The sequence below is a fragment of the Drosophila guanche genome, unplaced genomic scaffold (genome assembly GCF_900245975.1).
Source record: "Drosophila guanche unplaced genomic scaffold, DGUA_6, whole genome shotgun sequence".
NCBI classification, from domain to species: Eukaryota; Metazoa; Arthropoda; class Insecta; order Diptera; family Drosophilidae; genus Drosophila; species Drosophila guanche.
Genome location: NW_022995748.1, coordinates 5,834,310 through 5,861,752, shown reverse-complemented (window position 1 = coordinate 5,861,752; position 27,443 = coordinate 5,834,310). Strand labels below are relative to the sequence as shown.

At 45.2% G+C, this 27,443-nt stretch overlaps 4 protein-coding genes across 8 annotated transcripts; 2 read left to right on the top strand and 2 right to left on the bottom strand.

The window, feature by feature from the left end:
- Positions 1–293: 293 nt before the first annotated feature.
- On the bottom strand, positions 294–21,670 carry LOC117584704 (trans-1,2-dihydrobenzene-1,2-diol dehydrogenase). The gene is made up of 4 exons (XM_034273745.1): positions 21,476–21,670; positions 1,289–1,714; positions 705–1,231; positions 294–650 (listed from the first exon to the last, which is right to left on the bottom strand). The coding sequence occupies exons 1-4, from the start codon at positions 21,537–21,539 to the stop codon at positions 309–311; spliced, it is 1,359 nt and encodes a 452-aa protein (XP_034129636.1). The 5' UTR covers positions 21,540–21,670; the 3' UTR covers positions 294–308.
- LOC117584705 (mucin-5AC) lies at positions 5,639–16,274 on the top strand. The gene is made up of 5 exons (XM_034273746.1): positions 5,639–6,150; positions 11,236–11,558; positions 13,530–13,893; positions 13,996–15,943; positions 15,998–16,274. The coding sequence occupies exons 2-5, from the start codon at positions 11,279–11,281 to the stop codon at positions 16,019–16,021; spliced, it is 2,616 nt and encodes an 871-aa protein (XP_034129637.1). The 5' UTR covers positions 5,639–6,150; positions 11,236–11,278; the 3' UTR covers positions 16,022–16,274.
- Positions 16,494–27,443, top strand: LOC117584702 (diacylglycerol O-acyltransferase 1). 5 transcript variants are annotated; one of them, XM_034273742.1, is made up of 10 exons: positions 16,494–16,499; positions 20,681–21,012; positions 21,072–21,200; positions 21,255–21,346; positions 21,411–21,463; positions 25,930–26,038; positions 26,099–26,242; positions 26,307–26,617; positions 26,675–26,947; positions 27,014–27,443. In XM_034273742.1, the coding sequence occupies exons 2-10, from the start codon at positions 20,696–20,698 to the stop codon at positions 27,245–27,247; spliced, it is 1,662 nt and encodes a 553-aa protein (XP_034129633.1). In that variant the 5' UTR covers positions 16,494–16,499; positions 20,681–20,695; the 3' UTR covers positions 27,248–27,443. The 5 variants fall into 5 exon arrangements, with proteins under 5 accessions (XP_034129633.1, XP_034129632.1, XP_034129631.1 ...); XM_034273741.1 differs by lacking the exon at positions 16,494–16,499 and adding an exon at positions 16,785–16,945; XM_034273740.1 differs by lacking the exon at positions 16,494–16,499 and adding an exon at positions 16,785–16,951 and having other exon boundaries at positions 20,678–21,012.
- Positions 22,034–25,782, bottom strand: LOC117584700 (exportin-2). The gene is made up of 7 exons (XM_034273736.1): positions 25,548–25,782; positions 24,576–25,435; positions 24,027–24,510; positions 23,663–23,965; positions 23,450–23,606; positions 23,095–23,395; positions 22,034–23,031 (listed from the first exon to the last, which is right to left on the bottom strand). Exons 1-7 carry the CDS (start codon positions 25,630–25,632, stop codon positions 22,291–22,293), a joined length of 2,931 nt encoding a protein of 976 aa, XP_034129627.1. The 5' UTR covers positions 25,633–25,782; the 3' UTR covers positions 22,034–22,290.

Here is a 27,443-nt window from a genome sequence, read left to right as displayed (position 1 = left end):
TGACAGATTATCCGTCAGATTATCTGAATTGGATTTGAAATGTGTAACATAATATCTGCTGCTGCGCTGCCACAAGCTCAAACTAACGCACATTTATAACGCCCCCGTTCACACTGCATTGCATGAGATTCCCGTGAGGCTATCTCTGTGTGTGTAGTGTCATACGGCCATACAAATTTGAACTAGTTGCAAAAGCTTTCTCTGAACTCCGACAGAGGGCGCCAGTGTAGAGTGTATTTATCATTTCATGTAGGAGGAGGCATTAACTGAACGCATATTTAACGGTTCTTACTGAGAAAACTATTTATTTATTTATTTACTGCTTCGCTGCTCTCCCGATTGGCCTCAATCTCGGTGGCATTTTTCAAATCGTTCTCCAGCTGAAATTTGGTATAAACTTCCGAGCTCCGACCCACACCCAGCTGGGCGTGTATGCTGTCCATTAGGTTGGCCAGGAGTCGGCTCTCGTTGTGGTTGAACAGTTCGCTTTGGGTGCTGCCATTCAGAATGCAATTTCGCACCTCCTCCGCCTCGTAGCACATGCCCAAGCGGTTGTGATAGTGGGTGGTGACCTCCCCGCCGCCAGGCAGTGGGAACTCGTAGTCCGTGTCCTCGGTAACGAGCCGCGTGGGACACCAATAGTTGGTCATCTGAGGAAGGAAAGAGTTCTATAGAAGAGATCAAGGAAATATCTGTGCACACACCTTGATGCTGCCCGACTTGCCCTGGATGATGGCCTTGTTGCTCAGCTTCTCCTCGGCACTCACCTCGATGCTGGCCCAGCGATTTTGGCTAAAACCCAGCTCTATATTGGCCACCACATCGATACCCTCCTCGTTGAGCTTCCCCGTGGCCCGCACCTTCTCTGGCACTTCCCGATACACCCACAGCGCCAGCTGCAGCCCATACACACCGAAATCGCTCGCCACACCCCCGTACAGGGCCAACTTGCTCTGCGACACGGCCAGACCGAGGCTGCAGTGGACATTCTGTATGTCGCCCAAACGATTGCGCATAATCTGATGGCGCAGAAAGTGATAGGCGGGCACACAGCGTGGCCACATGCCCTCCATGAGGAAGAGACCGCGTGCCTGGGCTTTCTGCAGCAGCTTCTCTGCCTTCGACTCGCTCATGCAGATCGGTTTCTCGCACAGCACGTGCTTGTCGTGGTTCAGCATCAGGTGGCAGAGTTCACAGTGCAGCGGATTCAGCGGCGATATGTACACAACATCTGACCCAAAGGAAGTAGAATTGTTATACACACAGAAAATGTTCTACAGATACTCACCCACGCTGGGACACTTGGCTAGATCCTCAAAGCTGGTGTAAACGTTCCTCACTTGATATTTATCCGCAAAGGCTAGGGCATGTGAACGATAGGCCGCTGCACACGAGACAATCTCGTGGCGGTGTGGTGGCAGGACAGTCAAAGCGGCAGCAAAGTCATCTGCCATGAGGCTGACCGGCGCTATTCCCCACCTCAAAGTTCGGACCTCGTCCGTCTGCGATTTGTAATCTCCCAAGTGGTTTTTGGAGCTGTCACTGGAGTTGCCTTTGTTGCCAGCACTTCGATCATTGCCGCCGCCGAATCGATTGATGTGCAACAGTCGTGGGCGTGGCCTGCACATAATGATGTGGTGGCTGCCTCCACCTCGGCAGTGCCGGCTTTCCGAGGCGTGTTGTGTGGACGAGCGCTGGACGGTGGAGAGTACATCTGTGGGGGGAGAGGAGACAGGCAGTCCGGGCAGAGATTAGTCACCTTATAGAGTGAAAACTACGACAAGTCGGAGTTGAGTTCGGTTGCGACTTTGTTGTTTGTCGCGTAAAACGCATTTCATTCATACAATCGAGCGTTTTTCCACGAATTGGCGAAATTGCGGGTGTTTGTTTGGGTCTCGGCAACCGGTCCCCGGTTGCCCGGTGTGTGCTGCCTGGGTTGGGATTCGATGGGACCATCTACGTCGAAACCAAGACGACTGGTGCATTATGTGGCGCTGTTTAGTGCGTCAGTTCCTCCATAATTAGTCATATTTGTTTAGCATCAAAAACTTGCGATAACTCGCGGCGTAGCGCAACGGATCGGATGGCATCGCATCGCATCGCATCGCATCGGATCGAATCGGAGATCGGGTCTGGTTTTTTGTTGTTGGTGTTGCTTTTGGCCTGGTCCTGGCCAAGTTAGGCGCTACCTGGGCCTCGCACTTTGCGCCGCGTTCTGTCCGCATTCGAATTTCACTTTCTTTTTTAGAAACTAAGCATCGCACTGTTTGTATATTTATCACTGTACGAGGTGTCATGAGGGGTAGCTTCGCTTTGTTGTGGTGATGGGCCTTGTCTTAGTGCTGTGATTGTGCGTTGTGGGGTATTCAATTGCAAGAGGGATTTAAATGTTATATTTCATTTATTACCAAAACAAGATGAATGTAGCCCATAACTTACAGAATCCCTTCATCTGTCTCTCTTCCTTTTATGTTTCTCACTCTCATCTTTCTGCCTAGGCATACCCTCAAAACTATTCACATAAATCCAATAGAAAGAGCATCCAACATTCATCATTTCTTCCTAGCGTAGCAGCCACCTTTCGCAGCTTATTTCACTTTTCAATAATTCGAGTGCGTGCAACAATGTCCAGGGGTACGTACGTACGTACAACACCAAAAACCCAACACATACACATGAAAATTTGTTTATCTAATTAGCGATGCACCGGGGCGACAGCAAAGACAGCCGCCGCAGTGCTTTTCACCTGATTTGGCATGCATGGCAGGTGCTTTGGCCAGTGGCAAGTCGATGGCCGTAGAAATTGCCCTAACCCAAATGCAAAATAATAAAAATATGGGTTTGAGTGCTGTATTTATGGTTAGCCAATGAACGAAAGTGTTCTTTGGGTGTGTGCAGACGCACCAAAACAACTCAACACAAAAACAGGTAGGAATGCCATTGTGGAGTGTCGAGGCATACCCATTACTCAGATTTAAGTTTCTGAGATGTGCCTGCAAGTAGAAAGTTATCTAATTGGCATGCAGCCAGGCAGGTGAATCAATCAAGACAATGAGAACAAAGTTAAATGAGAAATGGCAAAGCTGAAGGCGTTTTATAAGATTAAGATGATATTTACTTGAATCTTTATTGGATTAAAATGGTCTTTAAGGCTTGTATGCCCATGGGATATACGGATATCATCCTGCGCGTTACATAAATCTCCACAAATACAACATACCCCATCGGTCGTCGGTCGTTGGTCGTCTACCAGTATCTTGGCCATACGAAAAACTCTCGCCAGTTGCCGGAAGTGCCTCTATGTATGGGCGACCAAGTGGGAGTGTGTGCGTGTGGGTGAAATTATGCGCCAGTGAAAGGTTGCCTAATTTCTGTCATTAAACGGCACGAGCACGAGCTGAGCTGGAAATCCAACTGGAGTTGGTAGTTGTAGCTAGAGCAGGAGTAGCTGTAGGAGCTGTAGTAGGCCAGGCCACGGATGACAGCCGGAGCACACAAATTTGCCATGCGTGCGGCTTTTGATGACTCTTTCCACAGAGAGCGACGACATGGCCGGAGACAACATGTTCATTAAAGCCAGAGCGAGACTGCCAGGCTGCCAGGCTGCCAGGCTTTGGCAGCATACGAGTGGCATCCCCTTCGTGCACCGACAAAGCAAATAAATACTAAAATTTGCATGCCTGCAACATAAATCGTCGCAAAATATTAAACAAGTCAGCAGCAACAGTTGAAATCAATAAATTTATTGATACAATTTATACGGCTGAGTGGGCCTCAGCCACAGCCACAGTCTCAGCCACAGCCACAGTCTCAGCCAGAGCAACAGCAACAATGTTTGCTTAGTGGCAAGTTGCAGGCTTCGAGCTAGTTGGCAACATGCAGCACAGCCTCATGCAACACATGCGCTAATTAAGGGGGGGGGCGCACAAACCACTGGCGGGGGTGCCTGCATCGGCTCTAGACACTCGGCGATGGCCTTGCAGAGCAGAAACAAGTTAATGCGGCTAACCAAGTGACCAACTCTGACTGAGGAAATTCGTTTGAATTCGCTTTGGCAAGGGAGGGGAATGAAAATGATTTGCCAAGGCTCCATCCTTAATTTGTCTTGAGCAGAAAATTAAAATTAATAATTGGGGGACTTCAATTATAGACGCTAGGAATAACTGGCTACCAAATCTTGTTCAGTATTTTTATAAAGCTCGAGAGGTTGATTGGTAATTATGATATATATATCTAAGGCTCTTAACTCCACCGAAGAATACAAAACATACATTTACTTAATTTTGAAAAAGAAAGTGGATTGAATTGCGATCACTTGTTATTCAGCACCCATTGACATGAGCATACATTATGGGTAGGTAAAAGCCATTCTAGGTTGTGAAAGTCATGTGTCAAGTTCGTTGCCAAAGTCTTTTGATTTGCAATTTTGTCTGCAGTTTCGTTTATGTTGCGCCTTAATTGACACCTTCAGTTTTGTGCAGAAATATGCAGAAAACAAAGGAAGGCTTTGAGGCCTAGCAACAACAAAAGGCAACACGTCAGGTGCTGGTGTTTCCCCTACTCACTCCTCTCCCCCCTGACAACACCTTCCTCTCTCACACCCATCAAATACGCACACGCCCATGGGGCAGAAGAGACAGCAACAGCCAACAGCAACAGCCAACAGCAACAGCGAACAGCGGCAACGTCAACAATTGACAGTCAGTCATGTCATGACTATTGCCAATTGTTTCTGTCTGCTGTTGCCTGTGGCCCGAAGCTCTTAACATATTTTACGATTTGTGGCCCCAGGTAGAAATTTATTTGGCCACAAATTTCGGGTGTTTTTTTATGCAACCGACACAAAAAAAACGAAAAGCGAAAGTGCAGAAAAACAGAACCAACATTCTTGGGAAACGAAACAATGTGCCAGGCAGTGGATATCTGAGGCTGACTTGAATGCGAAACAGCTGCAGCAACAACAGCAGTGTTGCAGATACATGTATCTTCAATGTGTTGGGCTGCACTCCAAACATGTTGCCGGAAAAGGTGTGAAATACTTTAAGGAAGGTTAAAGGTTCCTGTTTGCTGCTGCTGTTGCCCATTTGCAGTTTGTTAACATTGACATTTTAATTTAATTAATTAACATCTACATTTGTATGTACACATATTCTGAGTACTCCTATATTAGCTCGTGGAAAATGGTCTAAAATATGGAAATTTGCTTAGGAAATTTGTGAAGCGAATCAAGGTAATTTGCACAATATTTTCGACTAATATGGACCATAAAATATCAATAAATATGATTGAACAAAAAGCATTGGCAGGGACATCAGCAACAACAACAACTGCAGCAACAGCAACAAACACCAAAAACCACAACACCAACAGAGACTCTTCACAAAAGCTACTTCAACAGCTACAACAAAACACCAAACAGGCAACAAAACACAAACAACAAAAACAAAAAAAAAGCGAAAAGACGACAACTTTGGTGACGCGTCGCGACGTCAGCGTCGATAGAGACAGAGAGAGACAGCAACAAGTGCAACAACAGTGCAGACTTGTCTGGTGGTTCGGCTGGCAGTCGCTGCCACTGCTAGCGTCGCTGCCTCTTTTAACAGTTTCGAATTTGAGTTTTGGCCAAGACAACGCGAAATCAGTTAACAAACGGACGCGATTTGAAACGGATGCACTGGCAGCAGACAGCAGCGAGACCGATCACAAAACCTGAAGATCCTCCATAAAAGTCCCCGTCAGAGACGAACGCCGAACACACAAAAATCAAAGTCGTAGCCGAAGCAGAAGCCGAAGCCGTGCGAATGTCTGTCGTCGGTTCAGGTGTACGAATAAGAAGCTCCCAGAGCCACCTTGGCCGCCGCTACGAGTATCTTCATCGGTCGCGCTGGTCGTTTAAAAGTGAAATTTACTGAATGAAATGAAATGAAATGTTTTCTTGAAAGCCCCATCCTCAGTGCCCGAGTCCGAGCCCGGCCAATTGTGTATGGTGAATCGTGTTTGTGTGTTTGATTATTGATTTGTGACAATTGTCAGCCAGGAAATGGCTGCAAATTAATCAAATAAAACCATTCACAAGAAGGATTATAAACCGAATACAAAAAAGAAAATACAATTTGAGAATCATCGCACCAGAGCGAACTGCATTGAATGGTAAGTGCTTTGGCAGAAACCAGATGATGTAAGATCCTGCTTAGATTGTGTAAGCCAGTGAAAGTGAGTGAAAGAATCAGTGGTTGAAGTGAATGTGGTTCTCGAGAGGTTGCAAAGTGATTGATGGATGCGATGCTTAAAGATGATTGTTGACAAAAGGAATTCGTTTATGGAGTGCAAGTTTGGATGGGTGTGGGGGATCTTTTGTTGCCTCTAATATGGTGAAATATTTATTGAAAAATAAAGCAAGGATTGTTCTGCATCCTTTTTGATCACTTCATATCCCGCACAATCCCCGCACAAACACGTTGGATGTGTGCTCCCCACATTATCTAGAGTCCAACTAACATGTTGAAGAGTGATTTAAGATCCTGTTCGATCATCTAAGACCATGTTTGATCACTTATGATTGTGTTGAGACATATTGAAGATCAGTAAAAATCATGTCTGGTCGCCAGTAGTCATGTAAAGTCATGATCGGTTTGCACATTTGAATGAGCACTGAAGATTGCTTAACAACATGTTAAGTGCTCATGTATGACCACTATAGTTGATGTACGATCGATGTAAAGATCGTGTTAAATCCGATATGTACGAGCAATTAAGAGCGAATACCAGATCCCTCAACCAACATTGGTTCAAGATTGATGATTCAACCTCAGCATAATGATTTTTATATGGTTCATCTATCACGGAAAGTCGTATCCATTTCAGCCTTGGCCATCGAGAACTGCAGTCACGACTCATTTTCGACCATTACCATGAGCTGGTTGGCCATTTTGCACGCATTTTCCATCAATCAACTCTCGGAACTCTCGGTTTTCAATGGTCCAGCGAGTAATCCGTGAGTGCGGATGTTGCACATAAATTCCCCTTTTTCTTTGCCAGCGAAATCGAATCTTTCCTTCTCACTTTACGATCTTTGTGCAAAGAATTAAGACACTGCATAAAGTTAAGCTGGCGCTTGCTGGCGACAAAACAAACGAACATCACGCATACGCCATGTGTGTTGGCCATAGAGAGGGAGATGGAGATGGAGAGGGAGAGGGAGATGGTGATGAAGCGAAAGGGAGACCCAACAGCTACTTGATTTTCCAGGCACTCCTGCAGCTCGGCACATTTATCTTTCACTTAAAGTGAAGATGACATTCTTTAAATGAAATTAACTGCCGGCAAACAAAAAGCCAGCAACTGCCAGGCCGCTGCTGATGCTTGATGCTTGATGCTTGCTGCTGATGCTGATGCGATGCTGCTTGATGCTGCTTCTGTTGCAGCTGCTTTGGCTGCAATTAGTATTTGTCTTTGGCTAATACGCTGCCATGTTGGTATGCATCTCAGTGCGCCAGTTTCTTGCAGTTGTTGCTGCTGCGGCTGCTGCTCCTCATGCAGTTTTTTTCTTGACCAGTTGTCGCCGTTGTTGATTTTAATACACTTAAAGAGGGTATTAGGGTTTTGAGCAGGGGTTTGCTATCGAAGGAGGAAATATATGTATATTCTTTCTCAGCAAAAGGAGAGAGCTGAAGAAGTAGTTCAACCTGCGATACATTTTGTGCTTAACATAAACTGAATCTCATATATTTTGTAGCAAGAGTATCTAAATCGTCGGCCCTTGGTTGCACCTTCAGTTCAGCTTTTTGTTGTTTTTTACTTAACGCATAAAAAGTGTCGCGCACTTGAATGAATCTCTGGCTTTGGCTGCAGCTTCAGCTTCGGCTCTCTGGCTCTAACTCCGACTTGATCTTTGCTTCGGTTGTTTGTCTATTTATTGGTCTGTTTGTTTGCTCATCGGCTTTTTGTGGCTGCTTTTTTTACACTCAATGGCCTAAGCCGGCCACTTAACAGCTGTCGCTTTGAGTGCATCTCTCACTCCATCTATATCGCTCGCCGTCCCTGTCTCCATTGAGCCTTTTGGGTCTGTTTGCTGTGGGCAGCCCGAGCACCCGGGCACCCGAACAGGCAGCCAGCTTTTGAGTGACTGAGTGGTGGCTTTTAAGAGACATCAATTGAAAGTGCTTGGAATGCATTTATGATAGCGGGGGAATAAAGTTGCTGTCTTCGCATACTTTGTGCGATGTGTGGGATGCGTTTGATTGGCTGCAATCAGAGTGGAGTCCGGAGACCCATGAAAGTTGATTTAACTTTGGGTGGCTTTAATTTACCAAATACACTCTGATAAACTGTCTTTGGACAAGCGTTAGAGTTGGTAAGTCCTTCAACTTGTGAAAGGATGAATTGAGATAGCTTGGAGCATAAGTGATTGGACTCCATTTACGACTGAAAATGCATTAGCTTCAGTTTTAAAGTACTCTTCAGTATTGTTTCCATGGATTATCTCTTCATCACGCTCTTCCACTCTTTTGTTTACCATTTCAAGTATTCTCTTCACTCATTACATTCAAGGGCAGCAATTGACGACCACAAAAGCAGCTTTCAGCACTCGCTGGTACTTAAGACTGTATCGGATCATCACATAATACCCTATCATAACACTCACTTAGCTGCCAACACATTTCACTTGCCATGTAAACACATTCGAGTGAAATAACACAGAAATTATGCGTAATTAAATGCATTACAAAGTGACTCTGGCTTATGCAAATGGCTTGTAACACAATGAAGAAAATTAAATGTCTTCCACGTGAATGTGAGGTCTAAATTACTGTCGCATGAAACACGTTTTGGGGTCTGAAGTGTGAACTCCCTTTAAGATTGGTTGTTCGCAGCTTTGGCATGGATTAAGTGAGAAAATTTGTCTGAGAGTTCAATTAATTTACAGCTGTTAAAAGTTTATTGGCTCTTTTATTGGCTACTATGGAAACTCAGGATGGAAACTCTTTCAGATTCCGCATCAAAATGCCTCATACACACAAACATTTCTTAAATAAAATCAACAAGAAGGTTCTGCCGTCATTCAAGAATTGTTTGTCTACGGTTTTCCCAAAGTACGATTACAAAGTACGTTTATTTGATCAGTGATACATCCACACAGTGGTTAAGCAGCGGTTCTGGCTTATAGTTCTTCTGGCAAGAAAGGTATAAAAGAGCTCTGGAGGCAGTGAAAGTTATCACAGTTTCAGCTTGAACTTCCAACCAACATGCGTTTCCACATCTTGATTCTGCTCTTTGCCCTGTTTGCCATGGTGGCAGCTCAAGGAAGGCCACAGAGAGGTCCACAACAGGGAGGATCCCAGGGTCGTCCACAATTTGGACGTCCATCAAATGGAACAGCCACTACTGAAGTCAGCAGCACTGCGGACAGCAGCACCACTGAGGTTGCTTTGTCCTAGGATGTGCATAAACCCTAACCAAATCCCAATCCGATATTAATAAAAGTTTTCCTGCAAGAATTTCATGTTTATCACACTTTTTCTGATACAACTCATACAAGACATTTGCTAGAAGCAATTTCTGCCTAGGAAAAGAGCAGGATTTTGTCTGGTTTTAGCTCGTACTCTTTCTGAGTATCAGTATACCCTCTGCAAAGGGTAGTTAAATGTATGCCTATTGCATAATGCTATGGCATTATGGAGCATTTTCCGTTTAATCATTTCGGGTAATCATTGCTCCCAATACTTGGAATTTGTTTCTTCGAAAAGTAAGCAAAACAAATGACATACAATTGTGCATGACACCTCCCCTTCCGGATGCCTGCCTGCTGCAGCACGCACTATTCCCCCCCCCTGGAGGGGTTGATCTGGATGTCGTCGGCGAGTTTTATTTGATTTTAATTGCTGCCATAGCAAGATGTTTGCCGTTTAATGGCTTTATTTATGCGTGTAGTAATCAAGTTAATTTTTACGATTGCCGCCGAGCGACTCAGAGGTAACAGCGGCGACACCGGCTACAAGAAACCCGTAGAGCCCGCTGCAAAATAAATGCAAATTTTCTTTTATGATCAAAAATCACAAGTTTCACTTTCGATGGGAACGAAATGCAGCAGGCGAAGTGCATGCCGAAAAAAGTAAGTAAATTTCAGAAAGAAAGAAAAGACGAGACAAAGATGACAAGCGACTGCGGAGAGCAAGCAAATGATGATGATAAGAAGCCCTTAGGACATGTTCGCAAAAAAGAATCAGCGAGGCAGGAAGAGAAACGCCAGCAGAGAGAGAGAGAGAGAGAGAGAGGAGAACAGCGGGAGAGCTGACGTTGGGATGGGAGGAGGCGAGCGATATAGAAAGAGCAGGCAGGCAGCTCGAAAGCTCAGCAGAGTGGCAGCGAGACAGGAAGAGTCCCGTTGCGGAAGAAAGGTACAGTGAGGGAATGGAGAATGGAAAGGGAGTAATAAAGCTTTGGTCAAAGATGCCGGCGCCCGCCCAAGTCGTGGGCAGATGTCAGACCCTAGTCAGAGTCTTCCCAGAGGGAGTCTGGTTTGCCACGGACTGGCGTCTGCCTTTTGTCCTGAAGTGCCATAAATTATGAATTAAACGTTTAAAAATTTCAGTTTTTTAATGAGTTTTGCATCGGATAAACCTTAGCAACCTTAGAAACCTTGAAAGAAACTAATTGGAGACTGATAAACAGATAAAGATTTGTTTTTTTCTACGTAATTAATTGAATTAAATGTTAAATATTGTTCCCTCCTAACTCTTTTAATTGCAATAAAATCTGTAAATCTTTCGACCATTTTAACAATGCTTAAAAACCTTAAACTTTAATTTGATCGAAAATACCCCAACACTCTCTCGCTCTCTCTCTTTAATTTCTCTCATCAACCATCAACCACATCTGATCAATTTATAATTTACAACGTTTAGCGTTTTTGTTAAATTATTTTAGATAAATAAATATTTAAGCTAAGTGAAAGGTTGAATTTCCTCGCTGCTCAATCAGCAAACATTAATCAATTTTTATTGTACACCATGTGGTAGCCCATTTCGAGTAAATTAACTTCCCAGCAATCTGGATAACAACCTGTTGAGAGAGTGTCCATTGAAATAGTGGGCTTACTTCCTCGTTCACCTGCGTTATTCAATATTTAAGAATACATTTACACTGGCCCGGTTGCAGTCGATCTGTTGGGGGGCCATATTAAATCATCGCCAAAGCCATAACCGAAACTCAGGTCTACAATTTATAAAATTCCAGATAACAGAAGAAAAACCAAAGGCGATCAACGAACCGAACCAAGATGATAAGTGAACGCCACAAGAGCCACAATTTGGTTACGATACTCTGTCTGGGCTGCTCCCTGCTGCTGCTGCTGCAGCTCCTCGCGGCCGCACCTCTTGTCGACGCAGCCTCAGCCGGCGGAGTCTTCGAGGTCTTGGCTCAATCAACAGTGTCAGAGACGGAGGCGACCACGACAACCAAAACAACGACGGTGACGGCAACGCCGACGAAGACAAATGCCAGTCAGGATGAGGTTGGTCAGCCACAGCCACAGCCACTGACGCCCGGTGCGACAACAGGTGAGCAATGAACCGCAGCACAAAAAAAGCAAAGAAAAATCACACACAAAAAATGAAAAAAATATGAAAGATTTGCACTTTGATTTTGTTTCACCAACATAATTGGGAGAGCAGTGAGTGGAGGTCCACCGGGGGAGCGCTATTTTAATGGCCAGCATTAGGAGATCAAACAATTTGGAACGCAATCATGCGAGGCATTTTAATGCGAATGAAAGTGAAAATCGTCTGGCAACATTGTTTCGTGGTCACTGGCAATTATGCAAGGATGAATGGGATACAGATACGAGTAGCATGCACTCAATCCGATTGGCTTGCCAAGGCTGGGAGTGGACTGCACTGAACTACTTACTGCGCGTAGGTAGGCGCCCACCTCGAAAATGCGCAACGACAAGATAATAGCATGGAAAGGAAGACAAGACGCGTGAAATACTCTTTCCATGCAACAGAAAAATCCCCCACATCGGCAAACAAAAACCAGAACTTTGGGAAACGTAACAAGAGCAGCTGTGGATCGATGACGCAGATGAAAAACAGTCAAGATCTAGTCGCTGGCTCCGACAATGTTTGTCAAAGGTTTTTCCAAAGTACGAGTACAATTTACGTTTATTTGAACAGTGATACATCCAGCTGTTCTGGCTCATAGTTCTTCTGGCAAGAAAGGTATAAAAGAGCTCTGGAGGCAGTCAAAGGTATCACAGTTTCAGCTTGAACTTCCAACCAACATGCGTTTCCACATCTTGATTCTGCTCTTTGCCCTGTTTGCCATGGTGGCTGCTCAAGGAAGGCCACAGAGACGTCCACAACAGGGAGGATCCCAGGGTCGTCCACAATTTGGACGTCCATCAAATGGAACAGCCACTACAGAAGTCAGCACCACTGCGGACGGCAGCACCACTGTAACGGCCTTATCCTAAGCTGATCGAGAACCCAAACCCAAATTCCAATCTGATATTAATAAAAGTTTTCCGGCAAGAATTCAATATTTTTCATATATAATCCTCAGGAATAGCCTCACCTTTGTCCAATTCGGCATACTCTCTCTATATCAAGGGTATAAAATGCAATTTAGAAGCAGATCAAGATGCATGGCTGGCCATTTCCGCCTAGGCCAAGTGCAGGTCCTCATGCCTTTGTCGTTGGCCAAATGGAAAGCGATTTGTCTGGTTTTAGCTAATAATTTATCAGGCCCCACCGCCCGTCGATCAGTCAATCAAGCAAAGCCAAGGCAAACCCAACAACAGCCCAATCCCAGACAAAGCCAAAGCCAGAGCTAGAGCCAGAGTCAACTTCTCTTTGTGTCTGTCTTTGTGTTTGCTGTGTTGATTGCCTTGGTCATGGCTCCAAGTGATCAACGCCTGTAGACAGCCGAAAAGTGTTTGCTGGCAGGTGGGCGTCGGGATCAGGCTGTGTGGCGGCTTGGCCTCTGACTCGGGCTTAATTAGGAGCCTCGCAGAGTGGATCCGATCTGCGAGTGAGCCCACCAATCTTCGACACTGTCTGCGGGCATTAAAATCAATTTATGCACAAACAAGTCCAAACGATTGAAGTCAGACACGAGGGCAGATTGAAGAGTGTCGCTGCCAGGCATTGACATTGCCATGATTGAGTTCAAATGTGGACAATGGTGGGTAGACAGTAGACGTAGGAGAACTGTTTTGTATCCTTGTAGATGTATTTCTTCCAACCAAAAACCTACTCCCAGATCGACTCTCGCTGTGATGAGGTGAGCAACCAGGATGCCCACCAACGGCCAAGTGACGGGACAAAAACATTTGTTAACACTTTAACGAGTTATGATTCGGTCTGGCTACGTCTCTAGCTGCAGCTCCTGCCTTCCGGCCATTTGGGGACGGGACGCGGTCTGTGTGTGTGTGCTTGTGTGTGTGTGGGGGCTGGGGCAATTAAAGTTGCACATGTAAAAGTAAATTGATACGGCACTCAATCATCATTTTACTCTCTGCCTCTTCACAGCTCCCCGACTGGATCACAACAACAACAACGAGTGGCGTCCGTTGGGCCATGGCGATCCACTGCAAAAGGATCCAACCTATGACTACAGTCCACCCGCCCTGGACAGAGTGCGCTATTGGGCGGAGAACAATGGCACAGGACAGAGTAATCCAGAGGCAAGGAAGAAGGAGCTGCCGCCGGAGGTGTTGCGGAACAAGACAAAGAGTGAGATCCTGCTGCTGGGCGTGGCCAGTGAGCGGGTGAGGGTGCCACATTCGCATTCCTATCCGGGCATGGGCTTGGGACAGCATCAGCAACAGCAGCAGCAACTGGCGAAGTATGCGGCAATACGAAGGAGTTACTATGCTCCGCCACAGCAGCAGCAGTTGCATCAGCAAATTCAACAACATAATCAACAATTTCAACAACAGTATACACAAAAGCATCAACAACATGCACAGAATCCACCGCAAATCCATGCACAAAGTCAACAACATTCACCAACTCAACAACAACTTCAACAAAATCAACACCAACATCTGCATCAATTTCAACAACAACAACAACAACAACAGCACATGCCGCCCACACATTTAATGCCACCGCCAATGATGATGATGAAAACGGGCTCTGGCTCCGGCTCTAGCTCCGTGGATTATCGTCACAGCATGCCGGGCGGCAGTCCGGGATCCATTTCGGGTTCACCCAGCATGAGCACCTCCTACATGAGCCACATAAACCACATGAGTTCGCCGACACCCAAGCAATTCATGACCGCATCGATGGCCTATCATCCGTCCTACACCTCCTGGCACTCCTCTGCTCCCATTGGCGGAATGTCCAGCATGCCGCCACATCGCTTGAGCTACGCCGATGCCCATCACCAGGAGTCCATGCAGCACTACAGCTTCAGCTCCAGGCCCCACCAGACGGTGAGCTATTCGCCCAACTCCCTGGCGGGACATCTGGGTGCTTCGAAGGCGTCTCTGAGGAAGCCCTGGCTGCACGAGCTCCTGCAGAAGGAGGTGGTGGTCAAGGCGAAGGTAAAGCCCACCATGCCGGCCACCAAGTACCTGATGGGAACGAGCAAACCGCATCAGGCCCTGCCACCGGCTGGCTATGGCATTAGTTCCACGCGTCCACCGATGGCCTACGCACCCGTGACCTTTGTGCCGGGTCCACCCACCATTGCAGTGCCCACGGTGGCCAGCAGCCTGGGCCAGGAGATCTACATCACGCCCACACCACAGACCAGCAGCAGCTCCGGCTTCCGACCGATGCTGATGACCAGTCCAACCAGTTCCACCTCCGTCTCCATGCCAATGACCACGCCTACGTCTCAGCCTATTTATCTGCGCCCTGGAAGCAGCAGCAGCACCACCACAACGACGACGACGACGACGACGACTAACAACCGCCTGCTGATACCACAGACGAGTAATCTGGCCCAACGTCCCACAGTGGCACCCGCGCCAGAATCCACCACCGACTCACTCTTTTCGCACTATAAGCAGCCGCCAAAAGCGCTGCTCGGACCCATGTATCTCATCATCGAGGGTCACTCCAAGGTCAAGACCTATGGCCAAAACGAACTGGACCCCCACAGTCCGAAGATAGTGCCGGTAATCTCCAAGAGAGAACCTGTCGTACGTACCGCAGACCCCAACGAGAAACGTGGGACAGTGGAGACCTTTCAGGTCAAGCATTTGCATACAAAAACAACGCCAATGACGACCACTACACCGAGACCTACGACAACAACCACAGAAAGGCCAGTCACCAGCAGTAGTTCCACGAGCAAACCCACCCAAAGAACAACCACAACTCCATCTGTTCCGAGGACCTCGACAACTCCATTTACAACTCCTCCACCATCGACAACTCCATCGACTGCTCCTCCGCCCAGTGGCGTCAATGATTTGCTGAGCCTGTTGGACAACATGTTTGCCGATGTCCATGAGATTGGCTCCTCGACAGCGTCAGCGTCAGTGGCAGTCCCAGCCAGCAGCACCACGAGCACCATCCTGAAGCCGGTGAGCACCAGGCTGCTGCCGCAGCAGCCAGAGCCACGTATTGGCAGTCAAGCGGGCAGCATATCGAGTGTACTGGGAAATGATGAAGCTGGCGAGGATCTGGGGTCAGAGCTTGCCACCAGCACGGAGCTGCCGCTGCGGGCAACGCGTCAGGTCTTTGACTATGATCAATTGCCCGAGTCAAGGGCCACGGCCACAACCGACATGGAATACAATGATGAAGATGATGACGAGGAGGAGGAGCTGGAGGAGCTGGAGGAGGCGAATTTTGATGCCACCTCTGGCAGTCAGCAGGAGGAGAAGGAAGAGGATGAGGAGGACAACGAGCACAATCTACTCAAACGCATAGACAGATTCGTGGACGATGTGGACGATGGAGAGGATGATTTAGAGGATTTGATTGAAGGCCTGTCCCCGGGCGTCGAAGACGATGAAGAGTCGTACGATGTGGAGGGAGAGGAGAGACGACAGCAGCATTAGCCTAAGAGGAGACGAAATTTCTTAACTGCGCTCTATACCAAATCTATCAGAAACTTTTCTTACACTTAAATGTTTTTGTAAATAAGTCAGCTTTAAATGGAGGAGAACCAAACCGATCCGATCTGTATCCGTATCTGTATCTGTATCTGTATTTATTTGTTGTTAGTTGTTAGGACCTGCTGACGTCACAATGTGACTGCAAAGTTAGTTACCAGTAATTTAATTCATTGAAATGTCGTTTGTTTTGTAGTTCTTATTGTTAGTGCAATAAAATAAAACATTAAAATTTTATTTTGATTTTCTTCTACTTGAATGTTAGTATGCGACACCTATCGAGGAGATCATGCAGCAATGATGCCGCCATCTGTTAAAGAACTGCACAAAGCTTGTCGAGTGAAAGCTCATTTGAAAGCTTTGTGAATTGTATAACAATCGATCGCACTTTCGCGCTCCTCTTGAAATATCGATTGAATGCAAGGTGAGCTGTCACAGTGAGGTAGTGCGATGAAATAAATCAAACTTGTAAAGGTGGCTGCTGAATGGATGAAACTGTTAAAGCTCGCTGCTCTGCAGCTAGCAAAGCTGACTGAAAAATAAAATACAACATATCTTAAATATATCTTGAGTTCTCCAGAACATAGGAATCGATGACATAAATTTTGTGATAACAAATGCTGACCGTTTTGGTTGAAAACGTAAAACGCAAAAGTAAGTGAAACCCGGAGCCGCCCGTTTGTTTATTTCCAGCATTGCTTCCAAGCGCCAAGCGTCAATCGAGATCTCCACGCCGCCCCAAACGCACACAGTGAACAAACCGCTGCTGCTTCCAGAATCGGAAAACGTTCTCTCTCTCGCTCTCTCTTCTGGCACCCGTCGTGTCGTGGGTAAAGACAACAAACAACAAAGTGCAAATTAAACTAAATTGTATGCAAAGGTGCCCGAAAAATACACGTAAATAAATTAATTGTTTAACAAAGGGAGTTTTGGTGTGAAGTCAAGTTCATGGAGCTTCCAGTGAGAAGCTAAAATTAAGTGAGAGAGTGGGCAACTTTTTTGTTTACTATCCACGGTGGATTCTTCGCTTTCGCTTTCGCTTTTAATTTTCCTTTTCCTTTTGTTAGGGGGGAAGGTTAATGAATGCCGTAAATGGGGCACCGGCCACCAAATGAAGAGTGAAGAATTGCATTTCTACGAAACGGAACTTACGGAATATGTTTCACTTATAAATAACAGTTATATGAGAACAAAAGTAACAAAAGCACTGAAGAAAAGTGACCGAAAACACGTGCTGCCACAGTTTATGACTCAATTTCCCCCACCTTGGAACGGGGTTCTTTCTGATAAAAGTGAAACAAAACTTTCGTGTTTAGTTGTTGCTACGATAACACTAATAGTTTTTTCAATTCAAATGCCATTAGAGCGGCGGATAGTGACACAAATACCACAAATCTGTTTAATTTAATAAAGACCATATATAATAGAAATCATATATTAGTGAAACTATCTCCCTGGCAGCTCTCTTCAGCCTTCAGGCATCAGACATCAGTGTATTGTGCGTAATCAGATAATGACTAGCTATACATGAGCATAAAGCGAAAATAACCTTGATCCGGGGCCAGACGAGGCTCTGAGGAAACATATTTCGGAAATGTGACGCCGCCGCGGCGTCGTTGTCTCTGCCAAAACAAAACAAGAAGCTAATCGTTGGTTGGCCGAAGCTTTTGATACCCTTGCCAAGATCCATGGTCATTCCATTCGTTCAACCATCAACCATGATTCATATAAAAACCCCTTGAATAACCTTCCTTAACAATGGAGCAATGGACCACAAAGAATTTTAGTAGTGCGGTTCTGTGTAAATTTTCAGAATAAAAGGGCCATTCAAGGTGAATGAAGGGTATCCATTAAATATCGTAATAACCACCTGAAAGGGTATCATGAAACACAACAAACTTCTATTGCCAAAAACCTGTTCGTGTTTTGTGCGTGCTAAAACCCAAACAGAGAGACAAAGCGAACAGTGGAGAGTGAGCGAGAGAGGGGCCAAAGAATAACGAGCGAGAAATAGGGAAATACAGTGATGGAGATAGAGACCTGATCGGAAAAAGTGTCTGTGTAAACTGTAGGAAAAACAAAGTGTTCGCTCATTCCAATAGGAAAATGCCAGCTGTGTGCGTTTATCAGTCGACGGCGGCAAATGTCAGACTGCCGCTGATAACACAACGTTTAGACGTAATTTTCAATTGATAAGCGAACGCGAGCCGGCAAATTTTTAATGCTTCATTTGTTTCTTCCTATGTATGTCCATGCCTCTTGTGCGGGTTCGCATCCGTTTTACAATGTAAAAAGTGCGAGTAGGGGAGGAACATTATGATTGGGAGTGTGTGCCCTGACCAGACATGTCTGGCGGTGGACTGAATGCCTCCTGGCAACATGATTAGCGGGGTACTTATGCAATCAGTGAACCGCTAAAGCCGAATGATAACCTTTATCATCAATGTGTTTTTAATGCTCCTCGATCCGAGGCAAAAGTTGATGAAAATATTTGAATTACTGACCTACTTATCGCTGCTGCCTGCTGCCCCTGGTTGGAAGAGAATTCTTCACCATTTACAGGGAACCGGTTCGTTCGGACGGACTGCCCACTGCAGTAATTAACGGAGTACGTAGTATCACACAGTAGCTCAGACCGGAATGTTTGTCGATGTACAAAAAAAACACACACACACAAGGAAAGGTCGCTTCATACATTGCATTTGAATCAGCTTTAGGTTTGTTTGTATGAAACAAGGAACACTAACTATGAGAAGTATACATATGTAATCAGGGTAGCTAAGAGATCAGGGGATCTGATCGGTATCAGAGATATTAAGGCATGGCATAGAAAAACCACAACTGTAGGGTAAGAGCCAGAGCCAAGCTTATCTTGAAACAGATACAAACATATGTATGTATGTACATATGTATTGTGTATAGACTATAGCACGATAAGTGTCGTATAAATATAAACCGAAAGTTCAACAAACTAAGCGTTAAACCGCAGAAGCAATTCGATGCAGGTTCTTCTCGACATGCGGGAGACAATTGAGTACAAATACATATCCATATGTACAGACAGGAAAACATACATATGTATGTATGTATGTTGTACATATTTTCAACCAGTGAATGTACGCATGGCTTTACTGTATCTGTCCTTTACACCGAGTTGTCATTACTTATGACTTCCTCGCACTGATGAGCCATGACGAGTTTCGCCGACTTCTGGATGACGTTGCGTCACCATGACTTGACTTTAATCATTCTGCATTCTGTATATACTCGTATACTAACGCGCGGAATATGTAAATTCTTACAAATGTGTGTACTTTGTGTCTTTCTTTAAGGTTGGATCAGTTCAATGGACTGAAACTGAATGAATGAATATGTTAAAGTAGTGCTGCAATATCTTCAAGAAAGTCTTTTTGCCAAGGAACACAGTTTGAAATAAACTAAACAAAATTGGTGCAAAAAACCTTCACTGTACTTCCATTATACGTTTTCAATCTACACTTTTTTATTATCTTCACAGTAGGCCTCTTGTTTAGAAACGCAGTTTAAAGTTTTTCATTTAATGCAATAAAATACACGATAAGAAACTAACTATTTAATGAACTTTGATACACTAAAGTCAATAAGTTAAGATATCAGTAGATACGAAAATGCATGCACAAACGTTTATATACATTTTCAGTGCATAAGTATTTGTAAGATACTTCTCAACTAAAAATCTCGTATATGTACCCACGAGTATGTGGTATATATGACTATTTTTCCATTGGAAATGACGTAGATTTAGTTACTCAAGTATGCGTTCAGTTCCCATAGATAACCCTCAAATTTCGTCATTTCATTCGTATATATTGGAAGCGAATAATAATTGCTTAAACAACAATTTTCTATTGAAATCTTGGAGCTGGAGATTGCATAAACAAGTTACGTGAATACGAAAACTAAATTTTAGCTAAAAATATAATTTGCAGATATAGTAATTTTATTAAGGGCCAAATGAATCGGGAACGCATATGCAGTGGAGCGGGAGAAACTATCATTAGAAGTAAGACCTCTCGTAGAATCATCACTTGCTTTAAAGCTGATAATCATTTGGTGAACAGCAACTTAACATGCGATCTTGACTCGTTACGTACTTGTAAAAACTTTGCAACTGGGTTTTGCTTGGTTAATGCGAGAAGTAATAGTCGAGCGACCTTTTTATGGAACAGATCATTGAGGGGGTACAATGTCTATGCAAATGGTAGTATCTGTTTTCCTAATCAGCGATCAAGTAGCCAGACGAACTCTGACCACAAAAGCCACTGAATCGGATTCCACAATACTCAGTCTGTATCTGTGCACCCATCGAATTTCTCTCGCTAAACTGTGTACCAAGCTAATCAAATGGATTACCAGTAACTTTGACCGATAACGAGCTCTCTGCAGATTTGTTGTGGTCAATCTATATCAACAGCTATTTCTGTGGCCCAAATTTTGAGTTCTTCAATGGGGGGTACCAATCAAATCTTATCTTACATTGCATTTTTAGTGGCCAACTGGAATTCCAGATAAGATTGCTCATTTATTGAAAAACTAATCAACATAAAACACTTCTAAACCTTAAAGAATAACCACGCAACCATGACAACCACAAAAGATCCTCAGGAAAAGGGGGCCCCAAAAGTAGAGCACGAAAGGAATGGACTCATGAAGCGTCTCAGGCGTTCAGCCTCGGCCACGGAACATAATCTGACCAGTCTGAGGAACCGCAAGTCCACCCAGAACCTGTTCGATCAGCATGGGAATCCCATTGATCTGCGACAGTATCGAAAAGTCTTGGACAAAGACGAGAACGGCAATGGAACGAAGACGCGCTATAGACGCACCCAGAGTGTTACCCGAGCCGAGGAGATCTCCACTAAAGAAGAGAAGCAGCGTAGGGCACAGCCCGGCAGACCGTGAGCGTGGAAGATCACTGAAAAGGGGGGAATATATTATCGAAAACTATCACTTTCAGTATCCATCGACCCCGCGATTCGCTGTTCTCTTGGAGTTCGGGCTTTACCAATTTCACGGGTCTAGTCAACTGGGGTTTCCTGCTGCTCTGCATAGGCGGTCTGCGCTTAGGTCTGGAGAATCTGCTCAAGTAAGTCATATACAAGACCTCAATTATAGCACATTTCTAAGAATATCTTTGTAGATATGGTGTACGCATAAATCCCCTGGACTGGTTTTTTTTCATCAGCGGTCGCAATGAGGGCGAGGGCCACAATGCCCTCATACTGAGCCTTTGTAAGTCTTATGCTAAATATATTTGCAACCCAAACACATGTCACATCGTTATATTTCGTTTCAGACTCCATGGTTCACATTTCTCTGTGTCTGGCTGTGGAAAAGGGTCTGGCAATGGTAAGTACTCACGTAGATAGGTTCGGGCGCAAGATTTTGGCAATGGCAATTTGAATGATTGAAGAAGCCGCAGCATGTTGCTAGTGGTATATGGTTATTGGTTGCACTTTGCTAATAATTTTAGAGACTCGTAAGTTTTATTTACAAAAAAATAACAATTGTTTTTAAAAATGAAAGGAATTGTTAGGCAACTGTGTCCAGAGTCTAGACGAAATGGGTTAACATTGAATTGGAATATATTGATTTTTGATTTTGCGGTTCGTCTTTCTTTTGAATCTCTTACACTATAGCTGGAGATTATATTTAATAGATCTGATATATCCAATTAACGTCAAAGAAAGCTTCCCGCTTTGTTTTAAGATCATTTACCCCTCTAATCATTTATTTATTTGGATTTCATTGAGGCATTTAGTTTAGGGATGCTTTAGGGAAATGAAAAGGTAAACAGTTTCTTCTCTGAAAAGTCAACACAAGATTTTGAATTGTTGAACCCTTTTCAACATTTGATAAGCTTGGAGTCGGACTCAGAATACTCGCACAACATATTATCTACATACACCTTTTAGTCACTTAAATCTCTCATCTGCATATGCATAACGTAACTGTTTATTGTTCGGACAAGTACACTATAACATAGAAACGAAAACAAATTCATGGTCTGCAAAAATAAACAGCATGAATGAGTGAGTGATTGAACGAGATAGATAGATAGATGGAGGATAGCTTTTCTGTTGCATGTAAAAATATATGTAGAAAGGTATGCGAATGTATGGCGAGGTGTGATTCGTGATTGGCGATTAAATTGCGGGTCATCATTCTTTCATTCCTCAGACAATGCGTACGCCGGCTTGATCACAGTATTTCTGCAAGATCTGTTTGTAGTCCTGTTCGAGGGGGCCCAATAGGTTGGTAAGCTCTCCGGGTCGCTTCTGCGAGTACTTGGACAGTGCATTGACCAGAAATTGTCGTGCATCGGTAATTTCGGCCAGGTGGTCCTGCTGCTTGGGCTGGGCATGGGTGAGCTGGGCAAAGGCCACTTGATAGCCCGCATCGGGATCTTCGGCCACACCGCCAACAATTTCAGCACCCTCAATGCCCTTCAAAGACTCTAGCGGATGCTCAAACATGTCGATTAAGGCGTGAAGCAGTCGCGGCCAGAATTGGGCATATTGTGGCAAAACCATTTCCGGGGTTTCGGTTAGAAGTTTGGTCACACCCACGGCCACCATTTTGCGATCCAGTTCCTTGATGACCTTTTGCAGATCTGTGATAAAAATGCGTTCCAACAGCATGCCGAACATGTTGGGTTGGATTTCGTCTATAAGCTTTGCCAGATGACTTCCATCCGCCTTGATCACATAGAAGCAGAAGAACACAATGATGCCGGAGATGTATTTGGGCGTCTTCGACAGCGACAGTCGCTGAAAGAGCAGCCCAAAGATCTGACGCATACTCGATTGCATTTCAGCGGCCGGATAATAGGAGAGAAGATTCTGCAGCAAATAGAAGCCTTCGTGGTCGTTGGCCTTCGAGGCAATCATTTTTTGGAAGATGCCCAAAATGCCATTCTGCAAAAAAAGGAAAGGCAGTCAATCATAATTGAAATATTTAAATATATTTAGAGCATATACCAGTTTTCCCATGGCCTGAATCTGGGCAGCACCCTGCTTCACAAAGGCACAGATGAGACGAATCAGAGGCGTCACATTGCCTGTTCGATCCCACAGGGCGGGCGATAGCAGGCAAGGAAACAGCGCCCAGTAAGGCTCTGGAATAGAGCCGCTGCCCTCGCGTACTTCCAGCAAAACCGAGAGCATCTGAAAGACGTAGGGCATAAACTCGACAATATCCTGCTGCAGTATGCCCTGGAAAACTGGGAACAAAGCCTCCTCGAAAGAGCTGACAGCCGAGGCATCTGCCTGGCAGACGATTCTAAAGAAAAAATTAAATTAGTTTGGCAATCAAAGAGAGAGGTGAAGCACTTACTTTATGGACAGCGCCAGCGTTTCGAAGAGATAATGATTAAAGTGCGGACGTGATGGATTCTTGGCCACTTGGGTTAAGATCTCAGTGAGTCGTGGCAGAGCCACTCCCATGAAAGGCATAGAAGCGCCCTGCAGCACAAAGAAGCTTCGCATAATTGCTGCAAACAAAAACAATCATTAAAAGTTAACAGAAACTAACTATTATATGACTTACCCTTCATCACAAATTCATTCTCTGATGCTCCGGGCATCTCGAGTGTGGCAAAGAGTCCACTAATCAGTGAATTCACATGTGGCGCCAGTACCTGGGGTCCAAACACAATCCCATTGCTGGCATCGCGCATGGCCAGAATCTTCTCCACGGAACAGGCGGCATAGCTGTGAACCACAATGCTTTCGGCTGGCAGATGGCGTATGAGCTGCGGCAGGCAGTTGGCCAGCACCTGGGGGCCCAGAATGCTGCGGAAGACCATTATATACTTGATGGCGGCTGCCTTCAGCACTGGTATTTCATTGACTAGTAAAGGGGACATAAATTAGACCACAAATAATGGTACAGACTCTTCGTTTTTCCTTACTATTGGGTCTCTCTAGCTCTGGTATTATCTGCGTGGCACAGAACTCTGGCAGCGGCACCAAATCTGAGGTCTGTGTGATGCCATGCTTCTTGGTTCCGCCTCGCGATGCCCACGAGGTGACCAGATAGATGGCAGTGTCTTTTGAACGCCAATTGGCCGCCGGATTCTCCTTGTACTTGGCGAGCAAGATCTCCAAATATTGGCTAAAAATGCCAAAGATCTTTTGCTCATAGTTGAGGGACAAACTCTTCACGAGATCACAGGCAGCACGGCGGCGGGTATCAACGTCCGAGCCCTCAATATCCCGACGAATATACTCTTCGGGACTGTCTTCGAACAGTTCCTCATCGGAGGGCCGAATGTCCAGATTGGGAATGACAACTTTCTCGCAAATGCGTGCCAGAATCTCTGGATTTTCGAAAATTCCCTGATAATTCTTTCTCTCAGCAACCACGGTGATAAATTGCAAGGCATTCGACACCAGCTGGGAATGGAATATCGAGAATTCAGTCATATTTTTAGTGCTATTTAGAAGCTGCAAAATCTTACCGAATCGTTTTTAGTATTGAGACTGGTTTTGACCAGCAATTCCCAGACTGCAGTCACGAATTGCTCCATGAACGGCTTAAATTCCTCATCATACTTCTTCGCATACAGACAGATATTCTCGCAGACTTGCGAGCGCAGAAACTCCAGCACACCGGGATCATCGTCATCGTCTCTGCTGAGAGCTGGGACATTGACGGCCAGCTGCTGAATGAATGCACCCATCCAAATGTTCATGTTGTCCTCAAAGAACTCGGGCAGATCCTGCGAGTTGAGCGAGAAGAACACCTTGTTGACCAGCACCAATGACCCGTAGATGACCTTCAACGCCTCCATGTTGTTCTCGTGCACTTTGGTCAGCTGCATGGTGGCCTGCAGTAGGTCTGTGAGGGGCTTGGCCATGCGGTCGAGAACAAACTTGATCTCCTCCCACAGGGCTTGCGATTTGAATTCGAATCGATAGCGCTTGAACAGCGAATGTGCCGTTTGTAGGACGCCATTGATCTCATTGAAATCGCCCGAGTCGAACCTTTGGACCATCTCGTCGATCATTTGCGGCCATTTTTTAGGGAAATCATGCTTGCCAATGATGCTCACGGCTTCGCTCAGCTGTTTCTGCAGCGGCACAGGGGAGTGCAGCATAAGAGTAACAATCAGAGACTTGATGGTGTTGCGATCACTTTCGTGAATGCGATCCGGCCCATCGGTGTCCTCATGCGCTGCCCAATTCCGTTTCACATAGTTTTTAAATGCAATGGCGCCGGCTATACTCGTGGTCATGTCCATTTGCGACTTGTCGATGAGATTCAGCAGCAGCACTGGATAGTTTTGCTGCAGTTCGGTAGCCTCTAGCAGCTTTTCAGCTGTAATATAAAAAAGAAAGACGCTGTCATATTATTGAATTCATATTCTATCGAGGCGTCGCCTATGGCATTTCCCGCGCACACCACACGCCGCAGATTCCAATACACTTACCCGGCCGGCGTACGTTTGGATCGGCGCTAAGCGTCTGCTGCAAATAACCGGCCAGAAGTTGCAAATTTGCATCGGTTACTTCCATTTTGATTTTAGTTCTTTATTAGCCTTTGTTTAAACTAAAAGATGTCACTGGATAGCGCGTTGTTCAACAGTTATTAAGAGTTTTACAAAATAATATGAAATCGCAAAAATGAATGGCCTTTTCGCAAGCAGTGTGACCGCGGATTTATCGACAGCATATGCCGTATGACCCTCTAAAATATACCGCGATATACCTTCTCATTCTGCAAATATACCGTAAATATTCCGATGCCTGGCATCGTTTTATGGCGCCTTGAGATAACAGCGTAGTAAACGATCACTCTTTATATATTTTTAGGAAATAATTGCCGAAGGTCTTGGCATCTTCATACAGATAGTAAACATAATTGTGCTGGTATGTTTGCCCGTTGTAATTATACACCTGAAAGGCCACGCATTCAGTTTAAGTGAGTAACAAATGCAAATTCCTTCCAGCAAATGATTAACTCAAATCTCCCCCTTCACAGTGGGCGCCTCAACCGTGTGCTTCTTTTACTCGATCCTGTTCCTAAAGATCTGGAGCTATGTGCAGACCAATATGTGGTGCCGACAGACTTACTACCAGAAGAATCCCCGCGAACGCAGGCCCAGCATCACGCTGGCGGAACTCAGTAAGTTGAGCTCATCGAAAGTGATGCCTTGAATCAAATTTATGTGCTGTTCTTTTTTCTTTAGAAAACGGTCACTTGGATGGCGGAGATGATGATGAAGCTATACCCAAGCTGGTGCAGTATCCCGACAATCTCAGCTACAGAGATCTGCTCTACTTTCTGTGCGCTCCCACTTTGTGCTATGAACTGAACTTTCCCCGCACAAGCCGAGTCCGCAAGCGTTTCCTTTTGAAGCGCTTGTTGGAGGTCATTATTGGAGTTCATGTAGTCATGGCCTTGTTCCAGCAATGGATCATTCCCTCGGTGCGCAACTCCCTGATACCATTCTCAAATATGGATGTGGCCCTGGCCACAGAGCGTCTCCTTAAATTGGCGGTTAGTATGCGGATTGGCTGCAGTATTTATGCAGAGTTTATAAACTGTGTTCCTTAGCTTCCCAATCACTTGGTCTGGCTGTGCTTCTTTTATCTGATGTTCCACTCCTTTCTGAATGCTGTGGGTGAGCTCCTGAACTTTGCGGATAGAAACTTTTACTGTGATTGGTGGAATGCCAACAACATTGACACCTTCTGGCGTACCTGGAACATGCCGGTGCATAGATGGTGTGTGCGTCATCTCTACATTCCAGTCGTCCAAATGGGCTACTCGTCGCGTCAGGCTTCGACCATAGTGTTCCTCTTCAGTGCCTTCTTCCATGAGTACTTGGTAAGATTCGGGGACAGAACGTGATCGGATCATAACTTAAAATTTAATTTATGTCTGTTTCTTAAGGTCTCTGTTCCTCTACAAACATACAAGATCTGGGCATTTATGGGCATGATGGGACAAATTCCACTCTCAGCGGTGTCCAAATACGTCGAGCGTCGCCTGGGTCCTCGCATGGGCAACATTATTGTTTGGGCATCCATTATTCTGGGTCAGCCGCTGTGTATTATGATGTACTATCACGATTATGTGGTCACGCACTACCAGAATTCACTCAACGGCACCGAATACGAGAGCTAGATTTTAAGAGACACTTTCTGCGGGATGGAACTGGAACTTCGGCACTGGTCCGTGTACTTTTTGTAATTTATAAGCCAAACTGCAAGTTAAGGAAACAAACTTGTGATTGCCACCGCCACCATACAAAATCTATTTTGTATTCTTTTTGCACATGCATATAGTACTGATTAAAGCAGATAGCTTGTTGTTAAAGGCA

What these genes read in the sequence shown, in the direction of transcription:
- LOC117584705 (XM_034273746.1), top strand. Translation starts at nt 11,279, where the DNA reads ATGATAAGTGAACGCCACAAGAGCCACAATTTGGTTACGATACTCTGT. An exon ending in GACGCCCGGTGCGACAACAG is followed by an intron (nt 11,559 to 13,529) that starts GTGAGCAATGAA and finishes GCCTCTTCACAG; the next exon opens with CTCCCCGACTGGATCACAAC. An exon ending in GCTCCGCCACAGCAGCAGCA is followed by an intron (nt 13,894 to 13,995) that starts GTTGCATCAGCA and finishes CCATGCACAAAG; the next exon opens with TCAACAACATTCACCAACTC.
- LOC117584702 (XM_034273742.1), top strand. Translation starts at nt 20,696, where the DNA reads ATGACAACCACAAAAGATCCTCAGGAAAAGGGGGCCCCAAAAGTAGAG. An exon ending in AGGCCACGCATTCAGTTTAA is followed by an intron (nt 26,039 to 26,098) that starts GTGAGTAACAAA and finishes CCCCCTTCACAG; the next exon opens with TGGGCGCCTCAACCGTGTGC. An exon ending in CATCACGCTGGCGGAACTCA is followed by an intron (nt 26,243 to 26,306) that starts GTAAGTTGAGCT and finishes TTTTTTCTTTAG; the next exon opens with AAAACGGTCACTTGGATGGC.
- LOC117584704 (XM_034273745.1), bottom strand. Translation starts at nt 21,539, where the DNA reads ATGCTGCGGCTTCTTCAATCATTCAAATTGCCATTGCCAAAATCTTGC. An exon ending in TTGCGCCCGAACCTATCTAC is followed by an intron (nt 1,715 to 21,475) that starts GTGAGTACTTAC and finishes CTCCCCCCACAG; the next exon opens with ATGTACTCTCCACCGTCCAG. An exon ending in AGCCAAGTGTCCCAGCGTGG is followed by an intron (nt 1,232 to 1,288) that starts GTGAGTATCTGT and finishes CCTTTGGGTCAG; the next exon opens with ATGTTGTGTACATATCGCCG.
- LOC117584700 (XM_034273736.1), bottom strand. Translation starts at nt 25,632, where the DNA reads ATGGAAGTAACCGATGCAAATTTGCAACTTCTGGCCGGTTATTTGCAG. An exon ending in TCAATACTAAAAACGATTCG is followed by an intron (nt 24,511 to 24,575) that starts GTAAGATTTTGC and finishes TTCCATTCCCAG; the next exon opens with CTGGTGTCGAATGCCTTGCA. An exon ending in GAATGAATTTGTGATGAAGG is followed by an intron (nt 23,607 to 23,662) that starts GTAAGTCATATA and finishes TTTTGTTTGCAG; the next exon opens with CAATTATGCGAAGCTTCTTT.